Genomic DNA, 20,000 nt, shown 5'->3' with positions numbered 1-20,000 from the left:
TGTTTGGCGGCCTTGTTCTTGGCACACAAGGCGGCAAAAGTAGTAAAAAATATATAGAAACACAAGACAGTAAAAGGAAAGCAGAAGGAAAATAGAGCTTAAAGACGATGATGAGGCCAAATATGACACGGGTAGACCGAAATCCGGGCGGTGACCGGGCCGGTGGATAAAGGCCAAATTGCGAGGAAGAGGTGGTATAGAAGGGAAGGGAGAAGAATTGAAGCGAGAAGGAAAGAAGAAAGGCGAGGGGATATACAACTATATGGCGAGGAGGCACAAGGCAAGAAATCCAAACGGAGTCCGGTAGGGAGCGCCAAAAGGAGGAAAGGGAAGAGAAGAGAGGAGAGCGGGAAGAGGGCGAAGAAAGGTCGAGGGGCTTGACACTTGAGCGCCGTGGTGAAAAAGCTAGTGGTTGCGTACCTCTAGCCGTGGTGTCTGATCTCAGCCTGAGGCACCAGCAAGCACCGTGGACGGAGCTCGTTGTCCGAAGCGCAAGCGGCCAGCCTGAGTCCAGGAACAGCCTAGTCGGTGGGGCCCGTCATGGAACCCGCAGCTAGTCAATTCTCCGGACTCAGCAAGAATCGGCTTCGCTCCAGGGTGCAGTTGACTGTCATATCGAGGCTACAACGCCCATTCAAGAAATATTTCTTTATTTTTTTTATTTCTTTGTTTTTTACAGTAGTATAGATATGCAGTAGACGAGAATTACTCCCCGGCCTGGATGTTCGTCGATACCCGCACGGGGCCGCCTCGCATGGACGATTCTAGGTGATCCTTCATTCCTATTGCGGAAGGACAACTCTGTTGGAGTGTGATGCGCAGAGGCTGGAAGAAGGCTAACCTGGCGAAGTGTGTCATGTTGGCAAGCGGGGCAGAAGCTGAGGACATACGTTATATGGTCCACCATACGACCATGGGCGCGACTAACCGAAATTCAAAAATTCGGGGACAAGAATATAATTTAAAATTAAAATTTGAGCAAAAATAAAAATAAAAATAAAAAATAAAAAATAAAAATATAACATTCCGGGGAGCATTATCGAGATCAGTAGCGCAGGGCGCTAGTCCCGTCGAAGACAGCAGGGCCAGGATGGATCCATTGACATTCACCGTGGCGCAGAAGAGAAAGGTTCAGAGCCAAAGAAGGCCCGAGACTGCAGACAAATAACAAAGCTGAAGCCGGAGAAACAGCATTCATTTGTGGAGTCTCAAGCAGGGCAAGGTGTCTGACGAGGATGCAAGCGCCGGAGCGACACTGACACTGAGCCAGGGATGGAGGGAATGGTATGATGAGAGGGGCTCTCATCCAGCACGAACCCCGAGTTGTGACTCGCCGAGTGGCTGCATGTGGGCCCAGAGCCCAGACTCCACAGGACCCACTCTTCCCCGTGCCATGATAATTTAGGCAATTATTTAATTAACTAGCGCATGATTTGTGGAGCGGCGCCAATAATTCCAGACGGTGAGGGTGGGCCCGCACAAACATCCCTGACTGGGCGTGCAACTCCGGAGCCCTCCCACAGAGTCAGAGAGTATGGCCATAAGCTCAACCAGCCAAAGGCAGGTAAGCTCCCGGCAACCTAGGAGGTTGCCGACTAACGTAGGAGTCAGGCATGGAGGCGCCCTCCACTCCCACGGCCACCAACCTTCTCCGCCCACCCATCCATGTCAATTCCTTACTGTGATTGCCGCAAATTGCAGCCCCCGCCCAGAGAAATAGTCGTTGGGCGCTTTTCCACACGACCCGATGATTTTCGAATTTCGACTCAGCGGCGCAGCGCTGCTACAGTGATGGAGTCGATTTGGCACGCACTTGCGCGACTCCAGTCTCCACACAACTCCATGCTGTCTTGAACTCCTGATGGGGTCGGGCCTTCTCTCAATCTGCACTCTGCAGTCTGCACAGTCCACGCTGCAGTCACGGACTCACGGGTGCCCTCAAGACCCCCTTTAGGATCAATTTGTCGGATCTATCACAGGAGTAGGCCACCCAAATCTCGGCCAACCCACTTCCCTCTTCGCTCCATCCTCCGATCTGTTTCCTCCTTCAGCCATGTGCCGCAAGGAAGCAGGGACAGCGATGTCAATCCGTCAAACGATGCTGCATACTCCCGGCATGTTCAGCCGACTCTCCCAGCATTGTGCGTTGTCTCGCAGCTATCTGCATGGGCACAGATCAAACGATAATCACCCAAAGTTTTTTCCATTTTTTCAACTTCCTTCCCAACGGAAAATCCGTACTAATGATATTCGGGTACCGTCATCCTCAGCTGCAACCGTTTGGGGAAGCGCGCTCCGTCATCGCCACATCATCCAAATCCTGAATAATTCAGCCGCTGTGGTCGGTGCGCCCGGCAGCTTAGATAACCCTGCGCTAAGCCGGATCCAGCCACCAGCCACAATATTTCTGCCCAGGCTCAGGCTCGGGCTCAGGCTCAGTCTAACTTTGTGTGGGCCGTTCCCGAATGCTGATCCCGTCGGCTTTCCCAGTGATCTTGATACATCGCCCAAAGTGGAGCGATCGCTTTTTCTTTTTCTGTCCCCCATCTCTTCCAACTCCAAGGGCCCCAGTTCCTGCCGAGGATCCCGGTGCGCCTCTGGAGGGCCGCAGTGACTGTCTCGCTCATAGCACTCCTATCTTTAATATACTGTGAATATTCAGGTGCAACTACAAATGCGACCTAGATTCACTTAAGCGATGCACCCTGATACGGGTCACGACTGACTGACAGCTGAGCCCAGGACCGTCGGGTTTGGTGTGGCGGCCCATGATGGGGCAGCCTCGTCGCCTATTTTTAATCGCCTTTTTCCCTGAGGCGAATAGACTAATAATAATGCCCATCGAGCTGTCCACTTTTCGTCCCCTATTGTCGGGTCATCGGGTCCGAGGAACACCCGCTTGTCAGCAGTGAAGTCACTGCACGTTTGATATGGAGTGATACAGGTAGACCATTAGAATCCGACCGCGAACCACAATTACATATATTATAATATAATTAAATTCAAATCATGAATTGCTTTTCGACGTTTCAATATTCGATACCATAAATTAGACAGTAGCGAATGTAACTTCAACTTCCGAGTAAGCCATAAGCCATCGTCGGCTCCTCTGTATGGAAAAAAATAGTCACGTCAGTTTGCTAAGTTGCCCTGCAAAAGAACGACGCAGTAATGTGATCTCGAGAGTCAAGACAGGGATTCTAAATTCCAGAAATGCAGGTTCTTTTGCCGGCATGAAGCCAAAGTTTATTGTAGCCATCCGCCCTTGTTCCGCATTATTCGAATCTATCCGCGCAAAATATATATATCAGGTCCCGTAACCCATGGAAACCACACCGCCACGCCTACAAAAGCACAAAACCGCAACAACGATCAAACACCCAGTCTCCGAGTAAACAGGGTCCTTTTAACTAGAAAGAAGTTCAGAACAATACTAGAGAACTTCCCATGTAAAAGAACCCGGGTGCAGGCGGAACCATCCATATCAATTCTTCAGATAACGGCTTTAACGCCGTCTCCCAATGTATCCACTTGCGGACCTCTTCGGTCAAGCGATTCACCGCCCGTAGTATTTCTATATTAAGTTATTTATTGTCCCATCTCACCCCCTGTGTTCGGTTTCACTGTGGCTGTGAATGCTGCATGGGATTGTTCAGTGGATTTGTACCGAGTCCTGGAAGCATCCCGGCAAGGGGAGAGAACGCGATGGTCAGTGCAGAGTCAGGAACTGACATCCATACTGCACCATGTCAACCCCTTCAGAATAATTTACATTCATCAAGCCAATTAGCTTATATACTATTCAATACTCCGTACTTTCTCCATCAATCTGATCATCAATGCAAAAGTACAAATGTCAGGGCCTGGACCACCCCTCCTCAAGTATCAACTTTCCGCCATGTCAAGCCATCAAAACCCAACCGCAATCACACTGGAATTAGAGAGACGGGGAAGTCACAGTACCAACTGTGCATGTGCGTCCGAATCTTGATTTATTGCCGCGGTGAACACAACCTAAGTCACGACCTCCGTCTCCGTAACAATAGCCGAGCGCCCCGCATCCTGCATCCTGTCATCTCCACACGAAACCGGCAGTGACAGCCCAACTAACTAAACGTCATCTCCAGTGTTCATCCCCAATGTTCGTCCATCAGAAACCAAAGGTACGAAGTATAAATCATCACTTCAAAGAATCCACGTTATCGGAAATTCTAGCGGTGATCCAGAACCCTCGAACCTATATCTAGGTATACTTTGAGTTCCCACAATCCACGGCTCGGAATGATGGCTCGGTAACCAACTCACCTTGGAACCATGGATTCGAAAAGGAAGACTCGTGGCGAATAATAATAGAGATGATATAATTGCAGACTGCCATGGTCATCAACCATGGATGGGCTGCCGTCCGACGGCCGGAAGCTGGACTCGGCCGTCTTGGTTGGCCTGGCCTCCTGTCGAACTGGTTCAACTGGTTCAACTGGCGTAATATGGGCCATTACAGTAAAACAGTATGGAAGCCGTGGATTAACGTAACGATGCTCGATCTACGATGTTAATTGCATAGTAATATGTTATCCTTTGCATCGTCCGGAATCAGCCAACATGACCCCGGATTACCATGCGTCATGGTCATGTGACCCATACCGAACAGCAATCAATGCTATTATTATTCTAGTTATTTCTTCCAACCAGATCGGTGAGGAAGGCCTTCTCTAGCTCACCGTGACACAACATCGCAGATCCATGTAGGTGAGGTCAGCCTGGCAGCGCACAGAACTCCGCGGCGGCGACGCAGCCTGAACCATCATACATACGTACTATACTGGCAGCCGAGTTCACAACAATATAGTCGAGTTGGACATATTCCGAATCTAAACAACTGCAGCGGAAAGATGAGACTTGTCCTTAGTACGTGCTCCGCACAGTGTACCCTAATCGGACGGCACAGGAATCAAAGCCCAAGGGGGAGAATATGCTGTGCAACCATACTCCAGGCAAAGTCCGAGGGTCGTGGCCGTGTGACCGGGGTCCAGTTCTGCTGCTGCTGCTGCTAGAACCCGTATGCAGACTCTGTGTTGGACTGCTGGTGGCTGGGTGGGGCTTCTAGAGTTGAGGCTAACTGTGCCTGAGATGTACTTCACGTACGGTGTAGATAGACCGTCGGGCTCGACACTCGTCCCTACTTATATAAGTTTTGTTATGCATGGGCTTATGGGACATGGTTATGAACTATGGGAGATTTATACGGGAGTAGGTATTCAGCCAGAATTTAATATTACAATATACACACCCAGAGACAAGGGCAAAAATACTCTCAAAGTCAGGAGAAGAAAAGGAAGGCAAAATAATAATAAAAATATTAATAGAACGGAACGCATCATAAGAAGCAAACAAACAGATGCCACCAAACCCTGGGCTGCATACACCTTACATGTACAGACCGATCTGTGCCACTGCCCCCAGTCCCACCTTAATAGGCAGTAAGCACTGCCTGCACTTCACTCAGATCCCTTAGCGTCGTACAACATCATGCAGCTTTGTCGACTCCAGTACTGAGTAAAATTTGTTTCACTTCAAGTTCCCTGCCTGCCTGCCTGCCTGCCCGTCTGGTGCTATTGCTGCATCGACAACGCGGGGGAGATACAGGTGCAGACATGCTGGAATAATGCCAGTGCCCTCTCTACTCGAAAATTAGTCAGTCAGTTGCACAGCATGCAAAGAGGTGCGTCGTGTCGTATTGTGTCGTGTGGTGTCATTGAAATCCTCCTGCCTTGCTTACACAGTGCAGATGTTGATCGTCGTCTTGCCTTTCATTTTTCTATTTTCATTTTTTTAGCCTTTTGGCTTCAATACCGGTAGAAACTTAAAACGCAGTGATGATGGATAGTTTGCCGGTACGAAGGATTCGTCGGGGTGGGAATATGCGTGCCTACTGCCAACGATCTGGTTCCAGTATGCGGATGCCTAATAGTAGGCATTAACGTTCTTGCAGGTCGGAAATTGTCTTCCTACTTCCTGGTATTCTTCTCTCAAGTTCTAGAACCCGATTATTGTGATATCGATTATTCTCTAGAGTCATTGGCTGGGGTGTTGTTCACGGCATCCATGTGAGATCTCTGTGGTGTTCGTGGAGTGGAGTATACCTTCATCAGGAACTAGTATGGATTATGCCTGTTTGCTCTTTGACTTCACGAATGAGATTTTCTACAGTATACATAATTCAACAAAACCTACTGTAATCTCAATCGACGACATCACAATCTAGTGGATGGAGGCTCAGTTTTATATCTTGCAGTATGTACCAGGTTACTTTTTTGCTTAGAAATTTGTCTGATACTTTGTCTGAAAAGGATGATCATTTAATACCATAGTCAAGATAAAATAGCGATGCTTTACCAGGAAGATATCACTGGAATAATTTGATTATGGCGTCCAATACATGGATCTATAGGACAGTACCAAGAACCGGGTCTCTGCTTCGAAGGGTAGCACGACTGGATGGCCAAGGGGGCCGGGGTCAGTGGTTCCTTCCTATCTCAATGGGCGCACCTTCCTGGTACTGCGATTTATATTTCGATTGAAAGGGAAGGCGCGATAGGCGGCCGGGGGTGTTCCTTCCATCTCCCGTCTCATTGTTCCATTTCAGTCCGAGTTGTCCAACATATGAGTGCCGTATCGTGTGTTGTGGTGTTTGGAACCAGAAACTACCTAGGTGTACGATACTATTGGCTTCTTTAAATGGCTTTATTTATTACCATCTGAATATGATATGATCGAAGTGAGAAGGTTCTTGGGCCCTGGGACTCAGAGAAGGATTCCTCAGCGGACGGATATCCATATTGCCATTTTAGTAGAATACTGATAGAAAGACGGGATCTCTCGTGCGATCAAGTAAACGTCGAGGGCAGGCGGGCCTAGAGTATTATCAGTACCAAGAGAGCCCTGTGATGACTGGCTACGTGTCTTTATGTCCCGGAGACAAGCAGATTATTTGCATGGCTCGAGATCGATGGTTCACGTAGCATGTGACATTTCTGGATGAAGATATAAAACAATATTTACGGTTACATTAACTACCAACTGCCTCAGTAATGGAGATAGTTAGCGGGAAGGTTTCCAGGGTTAGTACTGAAATGAAACAACAGCAAGCCCATCGATTCTTCTTAACACTGTGTTCTAAACCCACCTTGAGGCATTCGGCCTTGATAGGCGCAGTATAATATCCATACCTGACCGTAGGATTTGTTGCGAACAGATAGTTCAATGTAGTGAGGCAGGCGGGGATTTTTATCACGCCCAAACGTCACATCCTCTGAAGAAGATTCTCCTGAAAGGAACGAGCATGATGAATGGGACCTGATACCGAAACCAACATTGGTTTGGGGATCTGGTCGGCACTAGGACGATGACCCGTTTCGGCCGCCAACCTCAATTAACTGGAAAGACTATAATCTGGGTCACAGAGAAGGTGGATTTGCTTGAATGATAGCGAGGACACTTGGCCATGCACATGAGATTTGTGAAATTTGTGCCCGTGGTCGAGTCTCACAAGTAATAATGAACAATAGACTTTCAGAACCCCAACTACGGATAGGCATCCCGCGATCATCAGTGATGATCGTCAAGCCAAGATAAACTACTCGGAACGCCGGCATATCACAAGAGCGGTCTGTTATAACTTGTCAGTCCCCGTTCGTCACTTTGGTTTGAGCTGATGGTGATTATACGTATGGAGAAGACGTGGCACAAGACAGCTGACCACGCGCAAGGCGTCTCGAGAAGGACCCTGGATCAAGTATTTAGGTTAGAGCAAAAGCCCTGATCCCCAAATTCCGGAGTAGACACGAGTGTCAGTCGCGTCTATCTCGGAGGCATGGCCGTGCTGGAGGCCGCCCCTCGTTGTACAGTGTCATGGCATTGTGATAGATGCTTGAGGAAATGTCAAGGATCTTATGCGCGATATGACTTTGTGAGCTGTCTTTCGGAGGATATGAAGTCAGCCCTACCTCGGTACGGAGGAGCTTGTTGTAGCATCAAGATGTAGTACGTTATTGGTCGGGCTTATCCCTCGTATCAATAACCTTCAGGCCTCCCATCGAGAGGGCCGCTCATAGTTGAACCACTTACACCCCGGGGAAATGAAGATCATGCACGGGCAACCGAAGCACGAAATTATTAGGGTAATCAATACGCCCACGAAGCGAGGAGCACGGCCAAGATTACACAGGATTCTGACCTCACGTCTCGGCGAGACGGCCAAGCGAAATCGAGAGGAGATGAATGCACAAGGGAAGGAGGATCCAAGGATGAGATCGGCTCGCGAGGGAATATTAGTGAGAATGGGGGTAAAATCACGACGCCACGCAAAACCATATATCCACCACAGTTTCGCATGGCGATTCTGGGCACCTCCACGAATTTGAGACAGTCGGATCTTGGCAGGAGCAGTATTCACTCGCCCAGGTTCGCAGTAGTATTGGAAAGCCAACTGCATCTGGCAGGAATTGCGGCAGGTTGCGACATGTCGAACACCCACCTGCTCCTACACGACAAAGATGATACCCATCTTCAACAGCGCCTGTCAGGAACACAATAATGAGCCATCGATTTCTCGGCGGGCTCGGCGAGGTGGCTCGGCGCAGATTTGCGAGAGTCCTCGGCGGACCGGATGTGAGGAGAGAAGTTTCATCCTGAGGTCCGGGGCCCAAGGCCGCGGAAATCGAGACACCTTCACCCTGCGAAGCGACGCGCAGGGGGTTTGATCGAGTCGGGGGAGATTGAAATGACGAACACAAGGCGTAACGGCGTGAAAACCCAGGAAAGTTACAACGGTCTACTAGCCAATCAAAGCTGGGACATAGTCACTCTATCATGGACTTACTTCTGGATGACTCCATCGAGATGCTGGTATTTGGTTGAACGATGATATTATGGAACATGAGGAAAGATGATCAAAGACCAGCTGTCGATGGCTCGACGCCAGTATGCAACAGGCTGGTGAAGTAATGTTGGACACAACCGGGAACTATGAGAGTCCGCTCGTCACATGATTCGCCTGATTGCGGAAGGAGCGACCTCGCCCTCCGAGGTCCCCAACGCGGCAAGAGCTCTGTCCGACATTCAATCTCCAGCTTGGAACAACTGCACGTTGACAGCAGCAGCCATCGACTGACTATACAGTCCCAAATTCTTGATGCAGTCCCGTGCGAAACCATGCGGCAATACGTTAGTCATAATATGTGCTTGGGTATTCCAGCTCGGAAATAACTGGTATTGCCAAGCCGCAGTCCACACCAGTGGGGATACGCTGCCCACAATGGCGAGCGATCCAGGCTCTTGGCAAGGCCATGGACGGGACACCATCGCAGCTTCAACTGGCTCGCTCTGTGCTGCAACGACACGGGCAGCATTCTTCTGACAATGCCAGCGGACCCTCCACCTTGCCCTCCTGCGCCCTGCGATCTCCCTCCATCTCGACGCCCCTGCTCCCCTGTCTCTTGACTTTCTTCCCTCCTCCGACCGCGAAGATCGTCAATGATCCCATTCAAACAAGTGCCAAGAGCTTGGCGGCTTGGTGGTCTGCAAGTTGCCCTCGACGCAGTCTTTTACTCTTGGTTCTTCTCTTGGTCTTCTCGTCCTTTTCTTGGGTTTCTGTAACCTTCCTGGCTGAGCATTCATGGCCTTATAAGTCTCCTCCTTTTCCTTCCCTCCTCTTCTTTTCCGCTCCCCCATCCGTCTCCGTTCCTCCACCCCCCTCCTGCCTGAGCCGTCGCTTTTGCTTACCCCCTCATTCGCCGCCCGCTCGCCGTGTCTGGAGCTCCGTTATCGAGTATATCGCGAAGGAAAATCATTCTCCCTTTCGCTGAAAGCCATGCTGTGAGCTGCTTCCGGGTGCTCTCTCTGTGCACTGCTTGTACCACCTGGTGTGCCTTCTGTCGCATTTTTTTGAGGGGGTAGATCTCCGTTGCGCCCTTGTTTGCTCCACCGACTCTTGACTGTCCCTCTCCCTTCCTCCCTTGACTTCGACTGCCCGCAATGAGGCAACCTGATATGTCTCATTCGTCCGCCTTCTATCATGACCAACCCCAGATTGTGACTGCATACCTTTCCGATGGTGAAAACCACCCTGCCGCTCCTCCAACGGCTCACATACCTGCGGAAACGCAGCTAGCGTCGCCGCAACATAGCGCTGCAATCCAGGACGCGGCCGCTGACATTCCCTCGTCGGAACGGACATCCGTTCACACCTTTACCTCGAGACAATATCCCTCCGATCCGTGGGATCCTTCTTACCCTCAGTCCGGTCGCCATTCCCGCCAGCAGTCTGTGAAACCTGTTTCTCCCACCGCGGCCCCAGTGACGCTTGTGTCTTCGCCATATCTCGGGGAGAATCATATATTGTCCCCCCCAAACAACGGAGCCGCGCGCAAAGAAGACCACACCCGAAGGAGTTGGACTGATCATTCGTCATATATGTCGGGGGATAATCGTAATCCTGGTGTCGCTCGCGCTCAAAAACGGGCAATCCAAGATAGCGAATTCGTATCAAATGACGGCCAGGATGCAGTTTTAATGCTAGTGAGTTGAATCGTTCGAGTTCATTATCAATTGATATTTAGGGTACGGAACTAACCGCCGAACCGCAGTTCCGGATATCACTCCCCATCCCCATCTTTTCTCTTATAGCCTCCATCTATACTATTTTTGGGTTGCTCTTTACGCTTTTCACCTCTCCCCTTCGGATTTGTTCCTGCATCCCATATCTCAGGAAAGCATCGTTCCGCACACAATTATGCGATCTATTGGTACCACAATTGCATATCCATGAGCGATTAATTGGCCTTCGCCCGCCGTCGCAGTCGTCACATAATGGCGGCGATGAATCGTCTATCACGGATTACGGTGAAGGTTACTCCGTCGGTGGTTTGATCATGGTCCTTCTTCTATCGTCACTCATGTCGTTCGGCCTGCTCCTCCTCGCTTGGACTGCAGCATTCTTTTGGGTCTTCGCCATGATGCTTGGCAATCCTGATGGGACAGAGCGAAAAGATGACGGCCGGGCTGCCGTTTTGGGTGTGACTAGGTGGTGGCAGATATGGCTAGGGAAAGCTCGTTCGCCGCGTCGGTAGTGTCTCTCCCACCAACTCCTTTTTATACTCCACTCATCCGGACTGAGTCTTTCCGATTTTTAAACCGTTTAATGCTAGCATGATACCAATGTTTGGGATACGTGGAATGATTACTGCGCGCCTTTTTTCTTTCTTTTTTTTTTTTCTTTCACTATTCTTCGTCAATTCTTTTACACGCAATACCTCAACAGCGACGATACTTTCCATTAGCACATGTGACTCGGAGTTGGTGTTTCGGTTGCAACGGCGCGCAGGGTTTTCTTTTTTTTTTTTTTTTTGGTTGAAATCGGAATATGGGAAGCATGCCATAAATATTCTCGTTATTATTGTCGTGCTTGGAGGCACTAACCTTGATTAGAAGGGCTTTTGGTTTTTAGCTTTGTACTCTAACAGTCTACACCTCTGAAGAATTGATACCCGGGCTGGACTTGTGCTTCGCCATATTTTTTCTTATTTACTCGACTTTCTCTTGTTCACTATATCACTAAACACTGCCATAACCCTTGGTTAGCAAATTACTCATGCCCGCGATGTACTTTGGTTCGGGCCCCGGCTACCGTTGAGAACCTAACCCTAATCACAACTCTGTACTGCAAACTATCAACGTCAACCCAGTAAAGCCAAGAAATAAGCTATAGGAAGATCATGAATAAGCCCCGTCTATTACAGAACCCAAAGCACAGTGTTATCTTTGACGTATTGTTCCTGTTATGTAAGAGAAACCTGCATGCAGCACAAGGGTATCCCGATCGAGGGAGCGACGATGTCGAGATCGTTCATGGATCCGTCATATGGCGAGCATGTGGGAACTAGGATTTCTTTCCTTCATTTCTTTTTTTTTTTTTTTTTTTTTTTTTTTTTTGCCTTTTACTGGGTTGGATGCCCAATGGCAAATGTTATCGGCTGTCTCTGCGTCTTGCTCAGGCATGAGTTAGGATAACATAACCGGGCTTTGATATTTTCATAGACTGGCTGGTCGTCAATAGGATTTATAGATACTGACACCTAGTTGGCTAATAACTACTTATGCCGACGACTTGGATATAAACGTGGTCAATGAAAACCTTGGAAAAGAGGGTATATAGATACCAACCGAGGATATAAACGATTTAACCTAAGCACATGGAAGGATTCGTAATCAACAAGAAGGAAAATAAAATAAAAAGAATCGAAGCATAAATGGGAATGAATAAGTGCAAGTTCATGAATTTTCTAGCCGTTGATCTTTTGTGTTGGGGTCGTTTCAGTTCCTCTCTTTTACTCATCAAGGTGGAAATGACAGAGGGGAAGACAGAGCGTGTGGACGCCGGTTTACCTGCGCCGTCCAACACGGATTCCACCTCGCCCACTTTGCCCGGGCTTTCCGCGGACATTTCTCCGTTTCTGAATTCCGCTAGGCCCATGAGTTTTCGGCATACCCAAGCCTCGACGACCAGGTTGGTTAGGGCCATGGCCTGACCCTCCTCTTCCGCCTCCTCGTCCGCCTCGGAATGAAGATGATTGTTGGTTTCCAGCGTTGTTATTGTCGTCGTCGACGTCCATTTCGTCGCCGCGCTGGGACTTCTTCTTCTGGGACTGGGCCATCTTAATCTTTCCGCGCTGACCGCGGCGGATGGCGTCCGGTCCGCTAACAGCTTCCACGTACGCGTTGATTCCGCTACCGCCGGCGTCATCACCATCAAGGCCTCCCGACATGTCCATATTGTCGTCCCCGTCACCGCCGAGGATAAGACGACCATCAGAATCGACCTTGGCGGAGCGCTTCCGCCGAGACCCAGGGCCTGTGTTGAGGAAGCGCACACTGGGTTTCGTGGTGGAAATGTTGGCGAGGGCGTCGGAACCGAGCAGATCCAGAGGGTTATCTTCAGGGGAGAGTTCACGAATATACTGCTCGCTCTGCTTGCTCCCCTTCTTGCCCTTTCGGCCCTTGTGCTGTACATGTGTCTCGCCCTCCTCGTCGACGCTGATCTCACTGGCGTCGTCGTCTGAGTCCGAGAAGTCAGAGTCGTAGACCGCCTTGTCGAACGCGTTGCCGAATGATTTGCTGCTCTTCTCGGCTGCAGCAGGGGCCTCTTCCTCTTCCTCATCTTCGCCGCCTTCTTGGTTCTTCTTCTTCTTGCGTCGCTCACGTAGCTTACGGATGTTGACTACGAGTTTTCGGTCTGCTTCACCAACCAGTTCTTCAAGCGGAGCTGCTCCAAATCGGCGAATCAGTCGATCGAGAATACCCTTTACCTTGCTCTTGAGGCGACCCTTGTGTTCCTTGCTCCATACCATGAGGTTCGGCACAAGGGTGTTCAGACGTGGGCGAAGCGCGTCATCCGGAAGTACGACAACAGCAACCTTGACGAAACCAAGCACTGATCGCACGATCTCCCGGTTGTTACTGGTAAGGAAAAGTTCCACGGTCTGAACGAGATCAATCCGCATGGCTGGTTGGATGTCCTTATGGAAGTCGAAGAAGAGACGAGATAGAGCCGTAACCGAAGCAGCAACCATGTGTGGGGAGCTACCAGCAAGTCCCGCAGAGACCATTGTAAAGAATTCCTCAATGGTTGCAGGAGCATCGGGAGCATCGTCGGGCATATGGGGAACCAGCGAGTTCCGAATCTTGGTTCCCGGTGGGTTCAGCTCGGAGTCGATGGTTCTCTTCGCAAGGTGGATAAGCATGTCGAATGAAGCAGTGCGGGCCTTTTCGTTGCTCTCTTTGCAGCCCAACACAACCTCAGATAGGATTGAAGGGATGAAGTGGAGATCGGAAGTTGGAAGATGTGTGATAAGTTCGTGAATGGCGAGCATGCGGTCTCTGCGTGCGGAGGCCGGGGTCTTGTCGGCTGTAGCAAGCATGAGACCCTGGAGCTCTGCGTTCCGTTCTCTTAGCGCCGCAGCTCCCGTCTCCGTTGTAGCCAGGCGTGAAATCAGCTTGTAGGCCTTCTTGATCAGCTGCTGATCACTCGTGCCACCGTTCAAAACCGCAGCTGCAAGGGAAAAGAGGGTAGCGAAGCTCGAACGAGGCAGATAGATTGACATCGCAATGACCAAGTCGATGAGTGTGTGTGAGGTTGGTGGCATCTTGTCTCCGGAATTCGTAGGCTGATTTCCTTGCTTGGCTGCCTCCTGTTCGGATGCCACTGAGGATTCAAGCATGGAAGTCACCCGTTCGAAAGTCTCATTCAATTCCTAAAGCATGGTTAGTCCGGGAACAATATATGAAAGGATGCATGAATACTGACCTTCTCGGGTGCAACACTCAAATACGCGTTAATGCACTGGAGAATGTAGCCTCTGTAGTGCGGCAACGTTTGGCTGTACACGTTGAAAAGAACTGCCAGGAGATTGCTGGCAAAGCCAGCCAAATGAGCAATGTTCTTCATAGCAGCGTCCTTGGTAATTCTGCGTTGTAGAATTAAATCATCTTCCTCATTTTCAATCGACAAGATAGTCTGGTTCGACTCGACTAGGTTTTGAAGTGCCCTGCAAATGTCAACTCGCAAGTCGGTCTGTTTGTACAAAATGTTAGACAGAAGCTCCGCAAAGCTCTGGTCAAACGATTCAGTCAAATCAAGCGGAAGCTCGCAATATCCAGGGAGGATCGCCCAGGTTTGCTGAACTAAGGTTTCGAAAATCTTCACCTCTGTTAACTTCTCCGCGGATGCGTACTCCATGAGCCTCTGGTAGAGGGTTTCACTAAGAGGGACAAACTCAGAGCGGAAGTGGCCCAAATTCGTGTTGGTCACGCTGTCGCGAAGAATCGGGAGGAACCAAACGCGACCCGGTTGGCCGGGTTTCTGCTCAATCAGATTAAGTGGTAAGATCTGAAGAACAGCTTCAGGACCCATAGCCTCAACCGCAGCACCCAGAACGTTATCCGCCTGCTTCTTTCCCTGGAAAGCTTCGTTGCTGCGCAGTTCTCCGACGGTCCGGACGACATCGTTCAGGAAGGGGCTAGATTGCCACTTGAAACTCTCAAACATGGCAGCACAGACATTAAACACTTCCATCCACGCAGCTTGGTATTTCACTGAAAGCAGATCTTTTGTGGATTTCGCAAGCTTCTCCAAGGTCTTCTCGTCGTAGACGGATGGTTCAAGGATGACGTTGGCCGGAATGCAGTTGGCGACGAACGAAACAAGACACTCCGATGCTGACACTCGAATGTTGCTAGAGGGAGATGCGAGATAACTGGCGATCATGTTGAACAGGTCGGGTAATTTCTCAAACGTGTCTTCGGGCGCAATTTGGGCCGATACATCATAACCGCGGGAAAGCACAGCAATCCAAGGCGGCAATAGCTGGGAGTCGTTCTGTGCGGGCTTCAGTTCAGAAATCGCATCAAGAAGACGTGGAAGCTTGGACGAAGTAAACTCGTTGGCCATGCTGGAGAAGATAACCTCGAAAACTTCGAAGGCACCCATGGTAATATATTCGTTGCTAGACCGGGACGCATTCATCAACAGCTCACATAAAGGTTCAATCTTCTTGCTGGGCCAACCTCCCGACGCAACCGCAACCGTCTTTACCAGCTGCAAAGAATGGATAACGAGAGGATCACTGTTCTCCCGGCCCTGAGGGTCATTGCGACCACGCTTTTGCTTCGATGCAGCGGTAATGCTATCGCCGAGGGTCCGCAGCGCAGACTCTGCACACATATCTGCAGCCGGGTGGTCGAGAGAGGGGCTGGGCGGGGGTGTCTTGAGAACCTTGATCAAGGCATCTTGAGCTCTCTTGCGCACTTTGGGACGGTGGTCTACAGACAAACTGAGAAGTCCTGCAATAGCGCGCCGGGGGCCGACCTGGGTATGCGGAAGATTCCATGACGCTGTGTCCTGAGCGATGAGTACAGACTCGAGACAACCGATAGACGGACGGAGAAGCGGAGCTTCGACTTCTGGAAGGGAGAGCGCAGGCGCGAGGTTGGAGAGAATCTGGGAGAATTTGGATTGGAGAATAGGAGCGGGGACATAGGAGGTCGTGATGTCGAGGAGGTAGACAACTGAAGTTGCTAGGTCCTTATTCACGATGCCTTGAGAGGCAGATAGCGACTGCGAGAGAAGCGCTAAAAGCGCAGCAAAATACGCAGTAGGTGAGAAATCTGCTTTCTGGTCCCGTAATGTATCTTCCACAGCAGACAGAACCACAGCAGTCTAGGAAACGTTGTTAGGTGCGCAAAAATGGGCAAAATGCGGGTTCAGACACGGCCAACTCACATGGTGCTGGTTCTGCAGCTTGGGGGACTTGATCTTCTCGAGCCTCTCGGCCAGGGTCGCCATGATGAGCGGATCGGCCTACAGGCAAATTGAGAAGTCGTTTCCAAAGAGACCTGGGGTTGACAGGACTAGAAAAGAGGCAAAAGAGAAGAAGGTTGCGGGAATGCGGAGACTTTTTTGTGGTTGAAAAAAAAAGGTACAGAACTTCTTGGCGGCGGTATCGATAAAGGGAACAGTCACTGAACGATAACCACCCCAGCGATCAATGGCAGATGATAGGCAGTCCCCCTCAATTAATATTAATTATCTAAACCATTTATACTCTCGTGACTACGCTGGATCGGTACAAAGCAGGTAATAATGACTGAGCGTACTTATTCGTTTATCTCACAGTCATGGCTAGGCATCAAGGCATCAATATCTGCATCACCGCCAGTTCATAGATTCAGGCCAACACTAGACAAACCGAGTCACGTATTGGCATCGGGTCATAGCGCATTCTTTTAATCTCTAGCCATGGGCTATACCCTCACAGACTGTGTTCTTTATTATTCCCGCTTAACGGGCACCATAACCCATATCGTCCTTGATGTCGCAGTCTCGTAGATGCGATTCAGAATACCCATGTCCGCCAAAAGGCACCGCATCGCGAGAAGTCAGAGACTAAACCTGACTATTCACGGCGGTCCTGCAGTCTTTAGCCTCAACCAATCGAGTGCTATCAGATGCTTGAGAACAATACCCTTTCACGGGCAAGTTCGGGGCGAACCGCACGAGCAGACAACAGCCAGTCGGCGGAGAGAAAAAGCAACCATTCGGACGTAGTGTCTAAGTTTGACCTAGAAAAGGATCTCCCCGCTGTGTTCGGCCTCGAAGCCGAGGCCTTGTAGCTTATTATTTCGCTTCTTGTCATGGGATTTTCTTTCGTTGTCTTCCTTTTGCTTCAGCTCATATACCTCCTTGAATGGTGCCTTGATAAGATTCGGGGGGATGTCGTCTTCCCTGTCAAGATCCTACAAACCAAAAGTCAGAGTTAGCATACCAATACACACTGCTGCCATGTCCCGAAGATACTAGTGATCATACAATTTCGCCCAACAACAACACGTTCTCGCCTCGAACCAGGAATACTCCCCGGGGGATATCCGTGTATAGGTTTCCAGCATACATGCGCTCTATCGTTTCTTGGAGGACAAGGTTCGCTGTAAAGTTACGAAAGGAGGTCAACTGTTAACCGACGCTGGTTCTGTCAAGCGATTGTCTGCGCGCATCGAGTTGTCCATACCGAACTGGTCCCATGTCCTCAAAACTCCAATCAACTTTCGCCCATCTCGTAAGACCAAAACTAACTTCTCTAGCAAGGTGTCAGCTTTGGGTATGCGCATCAAAGGAGAGACAGAAACGCACTATCCGTTAAGTCTAATAATTGCGCTGCAGTCGTGAACATCTGTGGTGGTAGTTGTGGTGGTCCATGTGTCATTGGGCCCAGATTACCCGGTTGAGGATTCCCCTGGGGCTGATTTGCGGGCTGGCCGGCGGCAGGGGGATCATTTATCGTTAATCGTTCCATTGTATCGGTGTCGCTGCGAGTTGGATTGTAAGCGCGGGGATGAAAGCAGGAGGGGAAGCCCTGCGGGCGATGGGGAAGGGGCCGGGTGGTAAGTTATCACTTGCACAAAAATATGGAAAGAACGATTTCGACGACGCTGCCTGCAGAAATATCCTGCTAAAAACTCAAGAGCTCGTCGTGAAGTGGTGACAATAGCCGTAACCTCAGAGCTGCTGGACTGGAACGCCTTTTGCAACATCGGATGTGGAGCGAGCGTGTTTGTCCTGTTTGTCTGGGTCACCAATCACCCAAGGCTGAATGTACAGAATAGATGACTAGGTACGCCATTACTAGTTTTGTTGCTTATCGTTCTTAGTTTATACTCGGAACATTAAGTATGTACTCAAGGTTATTTATTGAATGCGCAATGGGACATACTGGTCATGGAATGCAAAAACCTTGTGCCAACACGTAGAGATGATCCAAACTATATACTTGCCGCGCCTGGTGCTATTCTTCCAGACTGGACCACGAATATTTATAAAAACAACAGATATTCGAAAATAAATGAAAGAGTTTTGTTTAAGTGAACCATTCTCGTCAAAAGGCCTCATTCCCCAGCCACTTCAAGTTATTATGCCGACGTCACATTTCGCATCGTACTCAAATTGGATGCCTCACATCCAGGTCAGCGCTCAGGCGCAGCTCCATGCAAGGCTGAGCACAGTCCAGCCACAGGTAATATACCCACCAGTCCGCCGCACTGGGCCCGGTCCGATCTGATCGATGGCGAACGAATACGAATGTTGTGGGGTAATGAGATGCGTCCCGGATTCCCCGTCTTCACCGAGTTTTGAAGTCACGGTATCTAGGGATGGTCCCTGAGCTGACAACATCACGGCCCTTCCTTTGCTCCTCACCACACACGCTGATAATCGCTGATAATCTTCATCATAATACAGGCATCAAATCATGAACATAAAAGGCAAAAAAGCCGCTAAATCATACAAACCGCCCAAGCTGCCCAGGGAGCAAGTTTTTGTTTCAGTCAAGTCATCAAGAGACAGAGCAGTTCTCTGCGTCTGCATAGTTTTGCAGAATACACCAAACGATGCCGGAAATAATAGGTAATAGAATGCTGACAGAAGATGCATAGCAGCAGGAACACCGACTTGTGAGCATACCTGCTTACGGTACATTAACACCTCGCCGTTGCCCTCGCATTCTATCTTCTCGTCGCCGGCTATATGGAACACAATATGGCTCATCGGATGAGCCGACACTCGCACGGACTGGTTCCTGCCGCCGGTGGTATCCAGGACTGGACGGCGGCGGAGCGAGCTGCATCACCTTGAACTGGTCGACGCTGATCACTCTCAAGTTATAAAGATATCGCATTAATTCAAAATCGGGCCGACTTCCTGCCAGTGTCTGACCCTGTTGATAGTGGGCTACATCAACATGTTCGAGCAGAAGATCCCAGGCCCTTTGATGAGGTGTGCTGTTGAACCGCTCCGCAGGACACAGCGGGCATCGAGCAATGTCTGGCGGTTCATACGTACGAAAGTGGCTCAAAACATGTGTTTTCCATTGTTCGGAGTCGTAAAAAGTATCGTGGCAATCGAGAATATGAAAGAGGCAGACATATAACTGTTGCTGGCCGGAGATAGGAGACGACGGTGGTAAGGCAGAATGGATATGCCGTTGGAGGGTATGGCCGGGGGGGATGACAAGCGCCCCCGTGCCATCTTCTTCCAAGATACCACTGCCGATAATTCCCGATGCCCACATAGTGTGCAACGACAAACTCGATGGCGTTGAGCCTGAAGAAGCACTATCGGTTGACAAGGATGGCACGGCCGCTGTTGAATCTGGCCTTCGTCTGCTTCTGGGAGTGATGCCCTGCGTGTTGGCGCAGCAAGCTCTCGCGCTCCAATCTTGCTCCATGTTTATTTAAGTTTGGACGACCGGTTCGATCGCGATGGTCTAGGCTAATGTTAGAAGCACTCAACGGGGTGTACCGTGGCGCGATATGGATTTTGAAGCGTGGTCAAGCGATCCTGCTTTCACATTCTTAGTCTTGAACGGCGACTCTGAGGCGACTCCGATACGGTT

General features: G+C 49.9%; 5 protein-coding genes across 5 annotated transcripts; 1 reads left to right on the top strand and 4 right to left on the bottom strand.

Annotated features, from left to right (window-relative positions):
- Positions 1-8,032: 8,032 nt before the first annotated feature.
- On the bottom strand, positions 8,033-9,143 carry ASPSYDRAFT_983053 (uncharacterized protein). Its single transcript, XM_040853252.1, has 2 exons — positions 8,882-9,143; positions 8,033-8,833 (listed from the first exon to the last, which is right to left on the bottom strand). Exons 1-2 carry the CDS (start codon positions 8,937-8,939, stop codon positions 8,352-8,354), a joined length of 540 nt encoding a protein of 179 aa, XP_040702703.1. The 5' UTR covers positions 8,940-9,143; the 3' UTR covers positions 8,033-8,351.
- A 907-nt stretch (positions 9,144-10,050) lies between these two features.
- Positions 10,051-11,129, top strand: ASPSYDRAFT_151758 (uncharacterized protein; the record flags this gene model as incomplete). Its single annotated transcript, XM_040842127.1, has 2 exons — positions 10,051-10,578; positions 10,647-11,129. The coding sequence occupies 2 exons, from the start codon at positions 10,051-10,053 to the stop codon at positions 11,127-11,129; spliced, it is 1,011 nt and encodes a 336-aa protein (XP_040702702.1).
- An 862-nt stretch (positions 11,130-11,991) lies between these two features.
- Positions 11,992-16,505, bottom strand: ASPSYDRAFT_132486 (mRNA-binding protein RRP12). Its single transcript, XM_040840606.1, has 3 exons — positions 16,337-16,505; positions 14,363-16,273; positions 11,992-14,309 (listed from the first exon to the last, which is right to left on the bottom strand). The coding sequence occupies exons 1-3, from the start codon at positions 16,397-16,399 to the stop codon at positions 12,441-12,443; spliced, it is 3,843 nt and encodes a 1,280-aa protein (XP_040702701.1). The 5' UTR covers positions 16,400-16,505; the 3' UTR covers positions 11,992-12,440.
- A 670-nt stretch (positions 16,506-17,175) lies between these two features.
- On the bottom strand, positions 17,176-17,816 carry ASPSYDRAFT_151821 (U6 snRNA-associated Sm-like protein LSm1; the record flags this gene model as incomplete). Its single annotated transcript, XM_040842131.1, has 4 exons — positions 17,176-17,349; positions 17,423-17,538; positions 17,622-17,690; positions 17,744-17,816. The coding sequence occupies 4 exons, from the start codon at positions 17,814-17,816 to the stop codon at positions 17,176-17,178; spliced, it is 432 nt and encodes a 143-aa protein (XP_040702700.1).
- Positions 17,817-19,073: 1,257 nt separating this feature from the next.
- On the bottom strand, positions 19,074-19,832 carry ASPSYDRAFT_152269 (uncharacterized protein; the record flags this gene model as incomplete). Its single annotated transcript, XM_040842176.1, has 1 exon — positions 19,074-19,832. One exon carries the CDS (start codon positions 19,830-19,832, stop codon positions 19,074-19,076), a length of 759 nt encoding a protein of 252 aa, XP_040702699.1.
- Positions 19,833-20,000: the final 168 nt, after the last annotated feature.

The sequence above is a fragment of the Aspergillus sydowii genome (genome assembly GCF_001890705.1).
Source record: "Aspergillus sydowii CBS 593.65 unplaced genomic scaffold ASPSYscaffold_5, whole genome shotgun sequence".
Classification (NCBI taxonomy): Eukaryota; Fungi; Ascomycota; class Eurotiomycetes; order Eurotiales; family Aspergillaceae; genus Aspergillus; species Aspergillus sydowii.
This window is presented reverse-complemented; position numbering and strand designations above follow the sequence as displayed.